The 17,987-nt window shown below is 40.6% G+C and overlaps 1 protein-coding gene across 1 annotated transcript in view; it reads right to left on the minus strand.

Annotated features, from left to right (window-relative positions):
• The window catches only part of LOC143292557 (kalirin-like), a 217,883-nt gene that overhangs the window by 93,905 nt on the left and 105,991 nt on the right, over positions 1-17,987 (minus strand). Inside the window, exons 40-41 of the mRNA XM_076602964.1 lie at positions 17,708-17,777; positions 15,320-15,449 (exon numbers count right to left, since the gene is read on the minus strand). Of these exons, the coding sequence (XP_076459079.1) occupies positions 15,320-15,449; positions 17,708-17,777 (200 nt within the window). The remainder of the gene's footprint in view (positions 1-15,319; positions 15,450-17,707; positions 17,778-17,987) is intronic.

The following is a 17,987-nucleotide window of genomic DNA, read 5'->3' on the forward strand; positions in this document are numbered from 1 at the left end:
GGTGACACAATGTAGTTCCTTTTATCACTGCTTGATATCACTACATCTCCGGCAATGCGGGATAGGCAAAACGCCGTTGATGGCCCCATCATTACAAAGTCATGCAAATTTGGTCGACACTGCACTCTTTGGTTCTGTTGCAACCTGGCAGTGTCAAAACTGCACCTTATGTGTCTGCTGCTGCCTGCACTTTATGTGTGCTGCAGCCTGGCAGTGTCGACACTGCACTTTGTGGTTCTGTTCTGTTGTAGTGTCGACAATGCACTTTGTGGTTCTGTTCTGCTGTAGCCCAGTAGTGTCGACAATGCACTTTATGGTTCTGTTCTGCTGTAGCCCAGTAGTGTCGACAATGCACTTTGTAGTTCTGTTCTGTTGTAGTGTCGACAATGCACTTTGTGGTTCTGTTCTGTTGTAGTGTCGACAATGCACTTTGTAGTTCTGTTCTGTTGTAGTGTCGACAATGCACTTTGTGGTTCTGTTCTGTTGTAGTGTCGACAATGCACTTTGTGGTTCTGTTCTGTTGTAGTGTCGACAATGCACTTTGTAGTTCTGTTCTGTTGTAGTGTCGACAATGCACTTTGTGGTTCTGTTCTGTTGTAGCCTGGTAGTGTCGACAATGCACTTTGTGGTTCTGTTCTGTTGTAGCCTGGTAGTGTCGACAATGCACTTTGTGGTTCTGTTCTGTTGTAGTGTCGACAATGCACTTTGTAGTTCTGTTCTGTTGTAGTGTCGACAATGCACTTTGTGGTTCGGTTCTGTTGTAGCCTGGTAGTGTCGACAATGCACTTTGTGGTTCTGTTCTGTTGTAGCCTGGTAATGTCGACAATGCACTTTGTGGTTCTGTTCTGTTGTAGCCCGGTAATGTCGACAATGCACTTTGTGGTTCTGTTCTGTTGTAGCCTGGTAGTGTCGACAATGCACTTTGTGGTTCTGTTCTGTTGTAGCCCGGTAATGTCGACAATGCACTTTGTGGTTCTGTTCTGTTGTAGCCTGGTAGCGTCGACAATGCACTTTATGGTTCTGTTCTGTTGTAGCCTGGCAGTGTCGACACTGCACTTTATGGTTCTGTTCTGTTGTAGCCTGGTAGCGTCGACACTGCACTTTGTGGTTCTGTTGCAGCCTGCTTTATGATTCTGTTGCAACGTGGCAGAGTCGACACTTTATTCTATGGTCCTGGCCAATGCATTCAGTTGCAAAATGCCATACATACCAACCCGTCTGTCCCTTTCATTGTGAGTGAAATGATGCGCACAGCAATAATTGACACACAAACACAGTATCTGTTACACTCAACAACCACACTTCAGATCAGACGAAAGAAAAAAAGAAATCATTTCTCTCTCTCTCTCTCTCTCTCTCTCACACACACACACACATACACACACACACACACACACACAAGCATTGACAGTAAAAGCACCACAAAAGAGCCAAGGCAGAGAGACGGGGAAAGCGCGCAGAGATGTGGGTGGGGTTGGAAAGTGGCGGGGAGGTGGCGTGAGAGATGAGGAGATTTGGGGTTGTTGAAAATAGACGCCGACCTCAAGCGGATCAATGAGCTACCCAAACTCCCAGGGGCGGGGAAGGGGGAAGGAGAGAGAGATTGAGACGGAGAGAGAGAGGGGGGGGGAGGGGGGCAGACAGAGAGAGAGAGAGAGAGAGAGAGAGAGGCAGATAAACAGAGAGAGAGAGAGGCAGATAAACAGACAGACAGGGGAAAACCAGCCGATAAAATCAATGTACCAATCACAAGAAGAGTCGTTTCTCCGATTTACAACTGAAGGAAAAAAATGAAATAAAATGAGAAGAAGAAGAAGAAGAAGAAGAAAAAGAGGAGAGGGAGACAGACAGAGACAGAGAAAGTGAGAAACAGAGGCAAAGATAGGGGTAGGGACAGAGACAGAGTGTTGTGGACTCGTCAGCAACAATCGTGGTTCTTTACTATTTAATTTGTGGGGGTTCGTTCACTTCTTTTCTTTTCATAAAAACCTTTAAATGCAATGGGAGAAAAACAACGAAGAGAAGGCAGGTCGGGAATGGAGAAAGACGTCGGATAAATAAATAGATAAAGAAAGAAAGAAAGAAAAGAAGAAAAAAAAAAACCTAAGGTAAAAAAAAAGAAAAAAAAAGGAATAGTCAAAGAAGAAAGAAGAAAGAGAAACAAGAAAGAAAAACAAAAACGAAACAAGAAAGGATAAAAGAAAACAAAGAAAAAAGATAACAGAAAGAAAACACGGGAAAAAAGAAAGAAAAAAACAACCACCACCAAACAATCTAAGTCACGTTGAACAAATCAGCCAGAAACCTAACCAACCATGTCAACTGCACAAGCGGTGAGTGTTTTATGGCTGGGAAGTAAATGTAGAACTAGAAGACATCGTTTGTTTTATTGATTGTGTTTTAGTTTAGTGACAAACTTCCAGCAAGTTACCGTCATTTCAATCTTCCTTATATTAAATAAGGAAAAGAAGAAAAAATATGTATCTATTATAGAAAAAAAACACACACACACACACAAAAACACACACAAAAAAACACACACAAAAACACCAACAAAAAACAACAAGAAAAAACGATACACATGAACTGTTCATTCATTATATTCATTGTCTTATTTATTTAATTATTTATTTATTATTATTATTATTTTATCATTATTTTCATTACTACTATCTTTTTTTTTTTTCTCAAGGCCTGACTAAGCGCGTTGGGTTACGCTGCTGGTCAGGCATCTGCTTGGCAGATGTGGTGTAGCGTATATGGATTTGTCCGAACGCAGTGACGCCTCCTTGAGCTACTGATACTGATATACTCATACCCTGTCCCTTGAAATAACAGAAAAAAAAATGTGTGCAGCAAAAATGGGCAATCCTCAAATTGATCTGACCTTAAGCACACAAACAACATCTTTTTGAGAGGAAAAAAAAGGGGGTGGGGTGGGGGGGCCTCTCCCACCCCCAAATACATCTCAATTTTACCCCCAGCGGGCAGCCGCTCCCACTCCCTCCCTACCTCCCTCCTGAGAGAGAGCGAGAGACAGACAGAGACAGAGACACCCTCACACCTACTTCACCCTCAAGCAAACGGCGTAAACCAGGACGGAACATCTGAGATGATCATTCCTTTGAGATAATTATCATCAAATTCCCTGACACTAAACCGTACATTCCGACCACACACGCAGTCGTGCGTGCACAAGAGGATTGCTTCTGCGTTCACGAACCCATTCAAAAAATGTGCAATAACTAAAAAGAGTTGATGTGATGGCGACCTGGACATGCATCTGTATATTTCGAGGACCTGATTCAATGCTTTATCCACCAACTGATTTTTTCTCCCTTTATTTCAGAAAAAAAAGAAAGAAAGAAAGACAAGATAATACTATCAAGAACCAAAACGGAACTGGTCCGGTTCATTATATTCGTTTCATCCACTCTTTGATAGTGTCGCCACCCACAGTGGCCTCTTGAGAGATGGGGTTTGTCCTGTTTCGCCAAGCCAATCCCAATTCGCTTACTCTGTCTGTCTGTCTGTTTATCTGCTCCCCCCCCCCCCCCCCCCCCCGTCCTCCTCTCCTCTCCCCCCCCCCCCCCCCCCCCCCCCCCCCCTCTCTCTCTCTCCCCTCTCTCCAAGAGTAATCAATCTTTTCGAAAGGTGTTGTCGAGTGGTTTGAGTGTGAATATTTCCGGGACACTCTATCCCCTCCGTTTCATTTGCTCGCTCGCTGTCTGCACATGTGTGTGTGTGTGTGTGTGTGTGTGTCTGTGAGTGTGTGTGTGTGTGTGTGTGTCTGTGTGTGTGCATGCGTGCCATTTATAAAAGAGCAACTGAGTAAACAGGCAAACTGGTTGGAATCAAGCGAATCGGGATCACCAATTTAGAAACATGTGGATCAGGAATAGCAGATAAGCTATCATGACAAGATTTCACCCCGGCTGAATCAGATATATACCGACTGGGCGTGTGCGTGTGCGCGTGCGTGTGTGTGTGTGTGTGTGCGTGCGTGCGTGTGCGTTCGTGCCATTTATAAAAGAGCAACTGAGTAAACAGGCAAACTGGTTGGAATCAAGCGAATCGGGATCACCAATTTAGAAACATATGGATCGGGAATAGCAGACAAGCTATCATGACAAGATTTCACCCCGGCTGATTCAGATATATACCGCCTGTGCGTGTGCGTGTGTGTGTGTGAGTACATATGACTGTACGTACTTACGTACGTACGTACGTACGTACGTATGTATGTATGTATGTATGTATGCATAAATATGTGTGTGTGTGTGTGTGTGTGTGTGTACTCTTCGCAAAAGAGCATAATGATTGACATGGGTTATTTCTAGGTGTCGAGAAAGTACATCCAGATTAGTTACAAACAAAATGCTGAAGAAATTGGGTATTATTATCATTATTATTATTATCATTATTATTATGAGCATTTACGTCTAATCTTGAAAATAAGCCCTAAGCATTTACAAATGGAACACATGTAAATATCAAAAAGGAAAAATTGAACACAAGACACAAACTTTATCAAAAATTATTCATCCCCCCCCACCCACCCCCAACACCCACCCACGCACACATACGCACACACACACAAAAGTCATAGCACACAATCGTAAATAGTACACAATAAAAAATACAACCATCAATTTCTGAAACTATCAAAACTCACATTACAAACAGTGACATGAGTACTTTTTGTAAAAATGCAACAGAGTCAGTACAACATTACCTATGGTTTTGCAGGTGCTCTCAATTGTTTTGGAAGGAACTGGAGAAAGTTTTGAAGGAAAGATGTGATAATTAATCAGCGTTAACTGAAATATAGAATTAGTACTCTTTGGAAATGACAAAATTACATAAACATATCAAACTTTCAATTATATCCTTCTTTTTGCAAAATATTTGGTCTTTAAGAAAAACAAACAAACAAACAATAAATCACCTTTAATCTAAAGAAGAAAGACATGCATTCAATGGAAACGTTGAACACTGTCTTTACTAGAAAATAGCGTCCATATAATATTTACACTTCTTGAAAACAATAACCCATAACAAAATATGGTGAAAGATCAATTTGCACAAGATACATGTGATTGTGTATGTATGCAAGTATGTTAATGTATAAGTATGTATATGTGTATTTATATGCATGCATGTATCTGTATTAATGTTTATCATGAATATGTAGTGGGTGTATTATGTCTTCATATATGGCTAACTTGAGGAAATGTGTTGATACATATAAATTATAATGCTCCATATGTTTTGTTTTTTTTAGAAATCAATATATATTATATGGATTGTGTTATTATTTTCCCATTACACTGTTTGACGCATATTTATATTTATTCATAATTCTAATATGATGCTAAGTTTAATGCCTATTACTTGCTATAACATTGCACTGTTATCAACACCTGATAAAAAATGTGTCCAAAATAAACCAGGCCCTGAAAAAAAAAGAAAGAAAAAAAAATCCAGATAAAATAAATGTATCAAAGGTTACCACGGACATGGACACACACACACACACACACACACACACACACACACCTACATACATATACACAAATGAAACAGTGTTATTGCACATTCACGTTGTTTACACAAGTGAGCCAAAACAGTATCAAACCAACCCATAACACACACACACACACACATACACACTCACACACACACACAAAGTAGACAGACACTGGGAAGTGAAAAGGCACTGCTTGAAGTTCACTAATCTCCAATATGGAACCGTTCCAGTTCTATTTAAAATTTGGTGTATTTTCTTAAACACAAGTGGCCCGCCCAAGTGCTGTTTATCTTTCCCTGAAAATTACAATCCCCTCACCAGTACCCCACCCACCCACCACCCGACATCTTTACTGCTCAATTCTCTTAAATACTATCTGACTATGCATCAATTTATTATGTTTTTTCAATCAATCATCTCCCAGCGCAATGAGCGATCAAATGAGAGAGAGAGAGCCAGTGCATGTGTGTCTGCGATGTGTGCATGCATGCGTGCTTGTGTGTGCATGTGAGCTTGTGTGTGTGTGTGTGTGTGTGTGTGCGTGTGTGTGCGTGCGTGTGTGTGTGGTCTTTTGACCCACTTGTCTTCCAGCCCTCTTTCCCCAAAGCAGCACTTCACTGTTGCTAGGGGATCTACTGTTTCTTTTTTTTTTTTTTTTTTTTTTACTTTGGTCTAAGCCGCCAACTTATTGATCTGCCCCCCCCCCCCCCCCCCTGCCACCACCAACCCCTCCCCTCCCCTATACCCTTCCATGTCTCCCGATATCTTCAGTCTTCTTCTGCATTGATGACTGGCAAAGACGACCCTATTGCTTTCCTAAGGTCTTGGGGATTGTAAAGCACTCTGGCCATCACCACACACACACACACAATCAAGGATGGGGGAGTGGGGATGGGTGGGGGGAGGGGGGGGAGGAGAGAGAAAGAGTGAAAGACAGACAGAAGTTACTAAGATGCTGAAATAAGTTCCGTATGAAGTGTTCAAAGATGACAGCAATTATGAAGAAAACAGAAAACACACCTGTAAAAATTAGGTTGTTCCATGCAATAAAAAACAAAGAAACAAAACAAAAGAAAGCAACAACATCATCAACACACACACACACACACACAGAAAAACACCAAAGACCAACACGAATTCTGAAAACATATGAAATCAGTTGTAAAGTACACACAGTAGTATCAGCAACTAGTCAGCCATAAAGATAGGGCTTTTTCAACAAGACCAGGGATAAAAACAGAGTTGAACAATAATCACTTTAGAATCACTTCTTCTTTTTTTCCTTTGGGGGTGGGGGGGGGGGGGCGGGATATCATGGGAATGTTTTTGTAGAAAGATAAATGGTTATTATCAGTGTCAACTGAGAGGTATTTTATGAAAGAATGGGGGAGCTAATTTAATTGTGTCTGGATGCACTGATCTGAATCCAGTTCAGAGACATGTCTGATGACCACAGAAACTTCAGACTGAACATCGATGCATCCATCCCTCAAAGCATGCGTGCATCCATCCCTCTAATCCATCGATCGATCTGTCTGTCTTGTCTCCTAATAATGTTGTAACCCAAACACCCACAAAAAAAAAGAAAAAAAAAGAAAAAGAAAACGCCATTCATTGATCATGGTAAGGGGATGTGGCTGCAACATAAAACAACAAAAATAACAACTACAACAATACTACTACTACTACTAATAATAATAACAGCATCGTTCTTATCTCAAATAACCCTTTCCCCAAGTACTGACGATATCTGTGCAACCTGTCTCCAAGAAAAACAAAAGACAAGACAAGCACTCCTGCCCGCTAACAATTCATGTGCCTTTGCTCTGAGCGCTTCATTAAAACACGTTCCACTGCTCCTCCCGTTTTCTGCCAACGACAGACCCCATATCGCTTCGTTCTGCCGCTCCAAACAGCAGAATGTCATTCAACATCTCCCTGTTTTCAGCCTCGCCTTTATTTTTCCTCCTGATCCTTTAAAGCCGTCTACTGACACCATTTTCTGTCTGGATCATCAGTTAAATGCTCCGAGCAAAGCCAAAGGGGGTACAGCTGGAAACGATTATCTGGACCACCAGCACGTTTACTCACTTGTGAACTGCCACAACCACCACCTTATAGGCAGTGCTTAATAGAACTTGGGTTGTTTAAAAAAAAAAAAAAAAAAAAAAAAAAAAAAAAAAAAATCTGCACACTACCCTGAGCTTGTGACTTGAGTAACAGGATGGCTGTGCCACAATATTTTCGATTGCATTCTTTAATTAATTAGTAAATGATTAATTCATTAATAATTCATTTAACTATGTAAACACCTCAACGGTGAAGATAACAGGCACAACAAGCCAAGTAGTTAAAGCGTTGGACTTATAATCTGAGGGCCGCGGGTTAAAATCATGGTAATGGTGCCCGGTGGGTAAACGGTGGAGATTTTTTCAATCTCTCAGGTTAACAGATGTGCAGACCTGCTAGTGCCTGAACCCACCTCATGTGTATACACATGCAGAAAATCAATTACACACGTTTAAGATCCCGTTCAGTGGGTACTGGAAACAACAACAACAAGAACATACCCGGCATGCACCCCCCTCAACCCCCCATCCCAAAAAGTGTACTTGTACTCTGTGTGTGTGCACGTGTGTGCATGCATACGCTCGCACATACATGAATACGAACATGCTTGCATCTGTGTGTGTGTGTGTGTGTGTGTGCGTATGCGTGCGTGCATATGCGCACACGCATGTGCGATCGAACAAACATGCATGGACGCGTGTATGAAAGGGTACACATGAACATGTGAACATGAGTTCATGTTCAAGTGTCCTTGCACATGCGTGCATATGTATGTATGTATGTATGTATGTATGCGTGTATGTACATGTGTGTGTATATATGCATGCTGAGTCCGCTTCGTACGTGCAGGCCATATATTAGAAGAATGCATGTGTTTCTTGCGAAGGCACATCTGAGCATGCTTTAAGAGTGCACACACACACACACACACACACACACACCACATCTCTCTCTCTCTCTACATATATATGTTAAGAAAGCACAACAGCGCCTGTACTTTCTTCGGCGCCTCAAAAAGTTTGGAATTAAAAAAGAAATCATGGTTGATTTCTACCGAGCAGTCACTGAAAGTGTGCTAACCTTCGCTATTACTGTTTGGTACGGAAACATTTCCAAGGCAGAGGGTGCAGCCCTTAACAAAATCATAAAAACTGCCATCAAGATTACTGGGGCTGATCTACCTTCTCTAGAAGACATATATTATAAGTGGCTACTCAAAAAAGCAAAAACAATCAGCCAGGACGAATCACATTCAGATTTTGGGATTTTCGAGATGCTCCCCTAGGCCCTCTGGTCGACTGTACAGAAGTATAAGGACGAAAACCAATCGCTTCGCCAAACGCTTTTTCCCCAAAGCAGTCAATGCCTTGTCTCTTGAAGAAATCCAGTGTGATAAATAGAATTACGCAACCAACAACCATCTACCGAAAGATCTAGTCATCAGCCCCATCCACATGCAATATGCAGCTTTTGTTCAAACGTGTGTGTGTGTGTGTGTGTGTGTGTGTGTGTGTGTGTGTTGTGTGCGTGTGTGTGTGTGTGTGCACGTGCATGTGTGTGTGTGCACGTGCATATGTGTGTGTGTGTGTGTGTGCATGTGTGAGTATACACAAGTTTTTATATTGATGTGCACTTGTATGTATCCTAATTTCTACTGTATCTGTGTTTGTGTATGATTTTCAATTTATGTTCGTATCTCGTTACGTACTATCCCCCCAATATTCCTTGTGACCCTGGTACACTTGGTAATAAAGACATATTCGATTATATTTTATTCTATATATATATATATATATATATATGTAAACACTTCACTTCTACACACTGGTTGCTGATGCTGCTGTGGTAGCCAAGTGCACTACTCCCCTACCCCCATGACTACTCCCAGCCTTCCTGAACATCTCTCCACACACAATCCCCCCCCCCCCCCAAGCCCCCCTCGCCACCCCCCCATCACCTCCTCCCCCAGTCCCCCCTCCCTACCTGATCAATGAACATGTTTGCAAGTGGAGGCTCGCTCTGCATGCAGCCATTCCTACCGTACATAACTTCTCCCCACCCCCCTCCCGACCCCCCAGCCGGCGGCACTAAAAATACACACGCATACGAACACAAACACACACGGCTTCGACCTTTTGCCCTGTCTGTGTCTGGATTACTTCACTGACTGTGTGCATCAGGATAGAATGACAACCTCACACACACACACACACAAAATGTGCGCGTGCACGCGCGCGCACACACACACACACACACACACGCATATAAAGGGGCGGGGGCTGGCGGGGGGGACAGACAGACAAACGGAGTTTGGGTGTGAAGGGGGCAGCGGATGTGGATGGAGGGTTCGCGAGTTTTCGCTAAGATTGGATAGGAGAGAAGAGTGAGAGAGAGAGAGAGCGAGAGCGAGCTTTTTTTAATAATTTTTTTTACTCAGAGAGACAGAGAGACAGACAGAGACTGAGAGAGAGAGAGAGAGAGAGGCAGAGACCGAGAGACGGGGTCACAGAGAGGACAGACAGATCTATAGATATGGCAATATTCTCCCTCCCTCCCTGCTCCAAGAAACAGCAATTTGCAGTCTGTTCACTTTGCCTTGCCCACAACTCGTCCACACAATCACTGCAGTTTGCATTCCACGTATATTTTCCCTTCATTGCACCTACAATTTTAATGTGTTTACTTATTTGTTATCTATTTTAAACATTTTACACAAATCTTGGATTGGCTCTCAAGACTTGATCAGCACGCTGGGTTTATGCAGAGGTCAGACATCAGCATTTTTGACTCACTTGTGTAAACAAAGTGAGTCTATGTTTTAACCCGGTGTTCGGTTGTCTCTGTGTGTGTGTGTGTGTGTGTGTGTGTCCGTGGTAAACTTTAACATTGCCATTTTCTCTGCAAATACTTTGTCAGATGACGCCAAATTTGGCATAAAAATAGGAAAAATTCAGTTCTTTCCAGTCATCTTGTTTAAAACAATATTGCACCTCTGGGATGGGCACCAAAAAAAGAAAAGAAAAAAAAAGATGTCAAATTATTTGCAAACTGAATTTACTGGAGATTTTTTAAAATTTTTTTTATTCTCTAAACTCGGCACTTTGATCTGATATTCTGGCACAACAAGAGCAGTCATTTTTATCATTTTTTGTTCGAACAGGAACTTCTTTTGCTAAGCATGGAAGTTAAATTTATTTTGCATGTCTTTGGTGCAGATAGTAAAAAAGGGAAATTAATCTGTAATTAATGCTAGGGGGCTTAATTTGCTTTAAACTGATCTTTCTCATCTTAAACATTACATTTTGAAATTATACTCAATACATAAAAAGCTTGTGTGTTTTACTCTCAGTGTACAGGGCTTTCACTATGTTCATTTGCCCACGCTTGTGTGTTTTACTCTCAGCGTACAGGGCTTTCACTATGTTCATTTGCCCAAGTGGTCTTTTTCTGGAAAATACTAAAATCAATATGACGAGTGGACTTTATAGACCTATTGGCTGAGCCCTGAAGGTCATGGGCAAAACTCATTTGCGTACACATATTTATACATATTCAAAGCATGTGCTCATATTCTTCGCGAACGCGAACCATGCCATTTTGTTTCAAGTTGTTGACCTGCCTGTTCAATCTTATATTCAATCGACAATACACGATAACATGTGATGGAAAGTTGGAGAAGGAGACTGTTAAATATTTATTCAGAGCAAGATTTGTGAACGCCTCATCACTTACTGGATTATGCCCCAAACTGCCATAAAAATATCAACAAAATCAGTTGGAATTCACAGTTAAAAATAATAAACCTTGAGAGTTTATACCCTTGAATTGATGAAACGCAAAAATTTCCAGTCTTGACTTTTCTCAAAATGAAGTCCTTTTCACTTCATACGACATTTAGAATTACTTATATTTGGCTCAACATGTTATTAGTTTAACAAAATGCTCAATTTTCATATCAACTTTAAAACTATAAAACTAGAATGAACATAAAAGAGAAATTGAATCCACCGTGTCAACAGGGTGTAACTAAACTTGTACATCTATCTAGATCCAGAGAAAACTGCTAAATGTTGCTAAATGTTGCAATGTGATTGCTGTGATAGCCATGTCTCCTTTACCAGGACTTAAAAAGAATTTTTAATTGCCCTTAAAGATTTTTTGAATGCCCAAGATACACCAGAATAATATGATTTTAACAGTGTTATCACTGCGAATACCGCAATCAATTTATCGCAATCAATTTATTGCCCTTTTAAAAAAGCATGTTTAAATATGTTATTTTTGAACGTCAGTTAAGAAGCCATGATAGTGTAATGGATAAGACAGTTTCTTCTCATCAGAACACCATCAGAACATGCCGGGTTCGAATCTGCCATTAGGCCTTTTTTTTTTTTCTTCTTCTTTTTTCTTTTTCTTTTAACCCGAAGCTTTATAATAACAAATACAGAACACATTTTAATGATTAGATTTTTTAAAAAGTGTATCACAAGTGAGTCCTGAAGGCCTTGCCTCTCTTGTTTTTTTTTGTTTTTTTTTTTTAAACAGCAGATGTGGTGTTCCATATAGGTCTGTCTGAACGCTTTGTCACCTCCTTAAAACTGAAACTGCTGTGTTTCGGCCTGACAAAATAACCACATGTTGTTGTTAGCTACTCCACATAAAGGAAAAGAAAAGAAAAAAAAACTTTGAAAGATATAATTACACTGAAAGAAAAAAAAAAAGAAAAGACAGAAAGAAAGAAAACAAAGAGGGCATGGGGTGGGGCAAGGGATCTTTGCCATTGTTGCCTTCAGTTCTGCTGACTGCTCATGGCCACAATAATCAGGGCAAGGGATCGTGATGTTAACCAACTCAAAACACAATATGTACTGGATCTGTATCAGTCCACAGACGGTTGAGAACTAAGATATCTTGTGTGTGAGTGTGTGTGTGTGTGTGTGTGTGTGTGTGTGTGTGTGATTGTGTAAGATGTGTGTGTGTGTGTGAGAGTGTGCATATGTGTGTGTGTTTGATGAGGGAGGGGGAGGGTTGAACAGAACGTGAGCCATCAACTGTCCGTGCCCGTTGTTGTCACAAAAACATGTTGACAGTAACAGGCTGACCCAGACGGACCAACAACGGTTGTCACGTGCACAACAGAAAAAGCGGCTCTCCTTATTTGGCATTAAGGATTGATTTTTGTTGGGTTTTTTTTTTTTTTTAATTTTTAATTTTTTTTTTTTAAAGATCAACGTATGAAGGTCATGTTGCTATCTTTGGGCTTTTCTTCTCTTGCTTTCTTTTTTAAGAATTATTTTAAGGAAAACAAGTGTAACTGACCCTATGGTTTTCTTGATGTGCTCAGTGTCTGTGTGCGTGTGTGTGTGTCTGTGTCTGGTGTGTGCGTGTGTGTACGCATGTGCATGCATGTGCACATGTGTACGGGTGTGTGCTTGTGTGAAGTTGGTAAGTAAAGAGGGGAGGGGTGGGGGTATGTGCATGCATAACCACATTTTCCTTTCATCTGAGTATGGATGTTTCCTAATCAAACATATATATGATATCAGCACCCCCTCTCTAAACACATGAATAACAACAACAGATAAAGAATATAAAATGGGACGTTGTGCACTAATAAGAAAGTCCTGAACATGGGTAGTCCATATCCCATTCCCTACTGGCTATATCTCTTCAGCTTTAACCCCCCCACCCCCCCCCCCCCCACCCCCAAACCTCCCCCCCCACCACAACAAAATCCAACCAGCACAAACTTTACCCTCAACCCCATCCCACACAAACATGCTAATACCAGTCAGAGGCTATCAGCAGTCTGTACTTCAAATCAAGATTTCCTAACATTCCTCTTCAAGATCACAAAACATGGTCAGCAGCTCTCCTCTTTTTAAGTCAACACACTGTGATTTTTACGGACAGAATGTCACTCCGCCCCTTCCAGTGCTTTCAATCAATCCCTTTATCACAAGATTCTTTCAGCAGACAAGTCAGTGTCTTAAAATGCTGGCCATATCACACAACGCAGACAAAAGGTGAGAAGAGACAGATGGGGGGGTTGGAGGGGGCGCATGAGAAAGCAGGGGCAGGGTGGAAGGAAAAAAGAGAGAGGGATGGAAACAGAGAAAGGAGAGAGAGACAGAGAGAGAGAGAGAGAGAGAGACAGAGACAGAGACACAGACAGACAGACAGATGAAGAGCACTTACCTTTTTCTCAGGTCTCCAAACAACACAACTACCCTGGTAATGACATACCTGCAATCTTGGCAAACCTCAACAGTCGGCACTTGTTGGTGACCATGGCTTTTGCAAGGTCTCAGCAATGTTCAAACAGGTTTTATTTTATTGTTTTGGCGCTGTTTTTTCACCACAAAATTTGAAATTCTAGAAACCTTTACACCCCCCCCCCCCTCCCCACCCTCAGCCCAAACCAGCCCCTTTAATGAACTGCTATCTGCTACATGAAAAATGTGATTTTGGTCTGAAAGATTCTTTCAGGGATTGCGTGAGTGTGTGTGTGTGTGTGTGTGTGTGTGTGTGTGTGTGTGTGTGTGTGCGCGCGCGCGCGCGTGCGCGTGCATGCGTGCGTGTGTGTGTGTATTATTTAATATTATTACAAATCATTTACACTCCAGGCAGTACATTTCAGCTGATGTGCTTCACTAAATCACCAACAAAATCTCATCTTTTTGTTTTGTTGATATGCCTTGTTGTATAATGACAAAAAAAACAAAACAAACAAACAAAAAAACCCAACTTTTACAACCTTAGGCCATTAAAAAACCTAAAGATTTATCTATTCTTTTTTTGTAGAAAAAATATTAATTATTGGAAATATCAAAAACCTGCATGAAACGGCCTCTCAGCTATACAGTGTATCATGAGCTCAAGACAAAGTCACCAGCTCACCACAAGCCATGCAGCAATCAACACAATCAAGTTCAATGCAAAACATGAACCAGTGAAAACACAACAATGTCTGCCATGTAATACACCCCATCAACAACATATTCAACAGTTCCGGTCAGACGAGAAATACACTAATGTAACTGGGTGCAGTCATATTCACATATACATGTATACAAATCATACAAAAACACAATAGTAATCCTAACAATGAAAGCCACCATTTTTCAAATACACTGATTTCCCTTCTCAGCTTGGTAATGTATCGTGTGCAGTAAATTCTGACATAAATATATACCAAATTCAATAAAATGAAAAATAATAAAAACTGCCTCTTTAAACCAAGTTTTCTTCTTTTTTTTCTTTTTTTTTTTTTTTTTAATGTATCCCTTGAAAACTAAAATCTACCAGTTCATGTACTTTACATACTTATTCTAATTTAAAGAGAGAGAGAGAGAGAGAGAGAGAGAGAGAATTACACACAGACACAAGCTGAGTGAGGACAAACACAAAGAAAGAAAGGCAAACAGGAATGGAGACACAGAGACAGACAGAGACACAGATACAGTGTGTGAGTAGCAGACAAACATACAAAAACAAGATGGAGACAGACAAGAGAAGACAAGACAAGACACAGGAACAGACGACTTCAACAGCAGCAGAGAAACAAGTTTCTCCTCCCCTCACCAACCCGACAAAACCACACTGTTCGAGCCACATTCAACCAAACACACACTCACACACACACAAACATATGAACATACACCACACACACAAACGCACACACACACACACACACATAGGGGAGACCACCACACTGACCTTATCAGCCAGCAGGGCCACAATGGGGTGCTTGTCTCCCTTGGCAGGGCGAGCACCCTCCAGCAGTGGGACCCCCTGTTTCTCCATCTTCCCGTGACCCAGCTTGCGCACAGGGTTCGTCAGCCATTTCCTGGTCACACGTTTCCATTTAAAAATACAACAACAACAACAACAAAAACTAGTATATTTCTAGGTCAATTCTTCATGTTTTTACTGTTCGTATTACAATGTGATAACTGTTGTTTTTTTTTTAACTGTGATGTTGTTTGGATCAAGTGAGAGTGATTTTTTTCTCTTTGGTTTTAAATACCTATTATTCTTATGGTGAAATCACGAAGGTTTTTTTTTCTTTCTTTCTTTTTTTCTTCTTAAAACAGCTTCTAGCTTTTAATCCCTCTCTGAAGGCAAATTTCTGTGGCAAACTGCCTTAATTAAGGCAAATTCCTATGCACTAAGTGCTTCAGACATTAACTTGACTAAAGGGACAGGTTTGATTGACTGATTCATTGACTGAAACAAGACACACTGTGACGATTCCTACTGATTTCATCTTTAATAATTTTCTTTCTTTTAAAAGGAAAATGGACAATGCTCTCCCCTCCCCATATACTGTTAGCCAGAAGCACCAACCAAATTATGCTGTTTATAGTCAAGCCAAGCCATCCACATAGGGGCCATTTCAGGGCTGAAGAAGTAGGAGTCCTTGCAAAACGTTCACTTGGCACGGATCAAACCCATGATACCTGTCTTTCGGATGAGACGATAAACCCAAATGTTCCAGTGCAGTATGCACTTTGCGCATGTAAAACAACCCAAAGTAACAAAAGGGTCGTTGTACTGGCACAATTATGTAGAAAAATCCTCTTTTGTTTGAAAGCAGCATAAATATAATCATATACTAGCAGACAGAAAAAAGTGCAGCTGCGCTGTGGCAACTTGCTCTCCCAGGGGAGAGCAGCGTGCATTTCGTACAGAGAAATCTGCCTGTGACAAAAAGAAATACAACAAAGTACCTTAAGCATATGGAACACACACCGAGTGTTAGAAGGTCTCCATGCTGACAGCCAGATGGTTTTGCTACCATACTGACATGTTCATGTTCATTCATTTCTTAGCTCAGCAACACAGTGATGTCAGGTGGTTGTGTGGGGGTGATCACACCTTTTTTTTTTGTCTTTTTCGCTGTGAGCGTATTGTTGTTGCTTTTTGTTTGTTTTCTTGTTGATTCTTTGTGTCTCTGTGTGCGTGTGTGTCTGTGTCTGTGTTTGTATGTGTGTGTATGTGTGCATGAGCATGTATGTGCCTGCATATATGCATGTATTTGTGTTTGCATGTGTATATGAATACATGCCTGCACATGATTATGAGTGCATGTGTGTGTGTATGTGTGCATGCTCATACGTCTACTGATGTGCGTGTGTGTGTTCGTGACAGAGACACACAGAGAGAGACAGACAGACTAAGACAAAGCGAATGAAATCTTGTCAGTGTTAATCAGGAATTAGGTATGTTTCAGCATTTGCTTCACTTCACTAGGGATATTAGAAGAAAGAAAGAACACAAAGTTGCTCTCGACACTTCTGGTTAAGGGAAGCAACCCAGTGTCAAGCCTCTTTGAATTCTATCCATGGTTATTTCCCCCGATTTTCATCGTGGAGACAACTGTGGTGTACTTTTTTTTTTTTTACTTTCTTTTTCAGGGAGGTACCTGTCTTTCTTTAATATAGTTTTTAATCTACTCAGATCATCCACAGCTTAGCCAACCCATTAACAAAATTCAATAACATAGAATAAAATGAAATAAAAGGTATAACAGGGACCCGATTCTGAACTTTTACAGCATTAATCATCAGATTAAAAATGTTATCATTCCTGCATTTGTCATCTTCAATCAGACTAAAATGTTTATGATTTAAACAAAAATGTACCGTAAACTGTTATTGTTTTAATGGAAAATTGCTAAAAGACAAGTAAATGTTAATTTTTCCTCAAGACTATTTTTGTTGTTGTGGTTGTTTATTTCTGCTACTGACTGATGACATGGTTGCATCACTCCAGCTTGCACCACCAGCATTGCCACAAGGGAAAAACAACAACAAATAATCACAGGCGCATGCACGTACACAAATAAATACAACCAAAAACAGATTTTTAAAACCATACTGTTGTCAAACACTGCTTTGACACAAAACCAAAACAACTGCCTTTTTATTCATTAAAAAAAAAAAAGAAAAAAAAAAAAGAATCGAGACCTAGTTAATTGTTGCAAACACACACACACACACACACGCACACACACATGCACACACGCACACACAAACACAATGTATGCACACACATTATGTATATAAAATCTTTAAAAAAAACTATGAAAAAAACTTTATGTACCTGAAGCTGCTGCGACGCTTGGCCACTGGAGAGGATGGGCTGAGAGGTGTTGATCCCTCTCCTAACGAATCTGAAATCAGTCAATCAGATCAGCGATTTTATCGATCTTTCACAATTACCAAACTGAATGAGATGATGAGAAATTGCATGGGAGTGTAAAAAAAAAAAGTAAAAATAAAAAATAATAAAAAATAAAAAGAAGAAGAAAGAAGTAAAAAAAAGCATGTATAGCAAACACAGTGAAGGCAGCCTTCTTAATAGAGAATTATATTTTACTCCT

This window comes from Babylonia areolata, chromosome 18 (genome assembly GCF_041734735.1).
Source record: "Babylonia areolata isolate BAREFJ2019XMU chromosome 18, ASM4173473v1, whole genome shotgun sequence".
NCBI classification, from domain to species: Eukaryota; Metazoa; Mollusca; class Gastropoda; order Neogastropoda; family Buccinidae; genus Babylonia; species Babylonia areolata.